A 1,399-nucleotide genomic window follows, 5' to 3' on the forward strand; every position below is an offset into this window, starting at 1 on the left:
GTCGGTGCCTGACCTGCGGGGCCGACCTCTGCCTCTTCTGCTGCCAGGCACACAGGTGAGGGGGCGGCGAGGAGCGGGACGGACTGGGCAACCTCGCCAACGGGCCGGGAGCCACGCAGGGCTAAGCCAAAACAGCAAATGCATCGGTTTGTCAGGTCCCTGGCGGGTTTCTGTCCTCCCCGGAGGATGCTCTGTGCTCAGGTGGGCGGGTCGGCCCTGTTCAAGTCCAAAATCAGGCCGCCTTTTGCCCGCGGTGGTGCCCACTCGCTGGTTTGCATCTTGGGGGGGTCTGAGAGCGCTCCAAGCAGGCGTGGCTGGGGGCAGCTGGACTGCCAGGACAAGAACCTCGCCTGTTGTGCCGTCCTGCTTTGGGGAAGATGCGTCTGCCAAGAGAAAATGGGAGGTTAAGCGGCTGGTCTGCCTCCCACCACCTCCAGAAATGTTTACTGTGTGTATGCGCAAAGGCATCCTTAGGTGAAGTGAAAGGAGGTAGGTGGAAGTGCTGACACTTGGCCTGTCGGCTGTGGTTGCTACCTCCTGATGATCGAGCACTGTGCTTGCCTCTTAACTGTAGTGACCGTGTATCTTGCATGCATTTCCAGCATTTCTGTGAGCCTACAGCAGTAACTCTATTGCTTTGCAGTGTGCCTGATGTTGCAGGGTTTAGTTCTGTTGGGATGCTGGAAAACTGAAGAAGTGTCAGCAGAAGAGAGCTGTGTTCCTCGGGGAGGGTCATGTCAGTAAGGCAGGAAGAAGAGGTGACTGCAACAGAGGTAGGAGCTGAAAGGAGGCGGCTGTAGTGGCCAGAGAGCAGAGCAGAGGACAGGCAGCACTGTGAAAGAAAAGTGATAGGAAGTTTGAATAGCCTTCTGAAGCAAGGAGGTGACACACGGAGTCAGAAAAATACCCAGTAACGCGAGCCAGGGAAGCCTCTTAGCCTGGGTTAATCAGCTCAGCCTATTCCCTCCACGTTTGTTGCTCCTTTCCACTTGATTAGCAAATTCTTTCCCCAGAAAGAACTGAGGCATATTCCTCGCTGCCCAGCCCCCCTGCAGATACTGGTGCCTGTGGCAAAATGGCTTAGACTCCTAGTTACCTTTCCACTGAGGGCTGTAATTTTCAGCATACCATTCTGATTAGCTAATGCCTCATACCGCATGCAATCTGCTGCAGAGTGATAAACTGAGACCTTGAATAGCAGCCTGCTGCACTGATGGAAATAACTGCAGTAGGTATAAAGCAGTAGAAAATTTGTCCTGATGATCCACTTCCTACATTCTTTACTGATGCCATTTTTTCACCCCACTAGCGTCTGCAAACTTGCACCTGATATAGTTGGTGGCAGAGCAGAACAAGGGCCAAGGAAAACCATTTTGAAATTATTTTCTGGTGTGTAGGG

General features: G+C 53.1%; 1 protein-coding gene across 1 annotated transcript in view; it reads left to right on the plus strand.

Moving 5' to 3' along the window:
• Positions 1-5: 5 nt before the first annotated feature.
• The window catches only part of TRIM45 (tripartite motif containing 45), a gene marked incomplete at its 5' end in the record, with an annotated part of 7,689 nt that continues 6,295 nt past the window's right edge, over positions 6-1,399 (plus strand). Inside the window, one exon of the mRNA XM_009870615.1 lies at positions 6-55. Coding sequence (XP_009868917.1) covers positions 6-55 — 50 coding nt within the window. The remainder of the gene's footprint in view (positions 56-1,399) is intronic.

This window comes from Apaloderma vittatum, unplaced genomic scaffold (genome assembly GCF_000703405.1).
Source record: "Apaloderma vittatum isolate BGI_N311 unplaced genomic scaffold, ASM70340v1 scaffold17910, whole genome shotgun sequence".
Classification (NCBI taxonomy): domain Eukaryota; kingdom Metazoa; phylum Chordata; class Aves; order Trogoniformes; family Trogonidae; genus Apaloderma; species Apaloderma vittatum.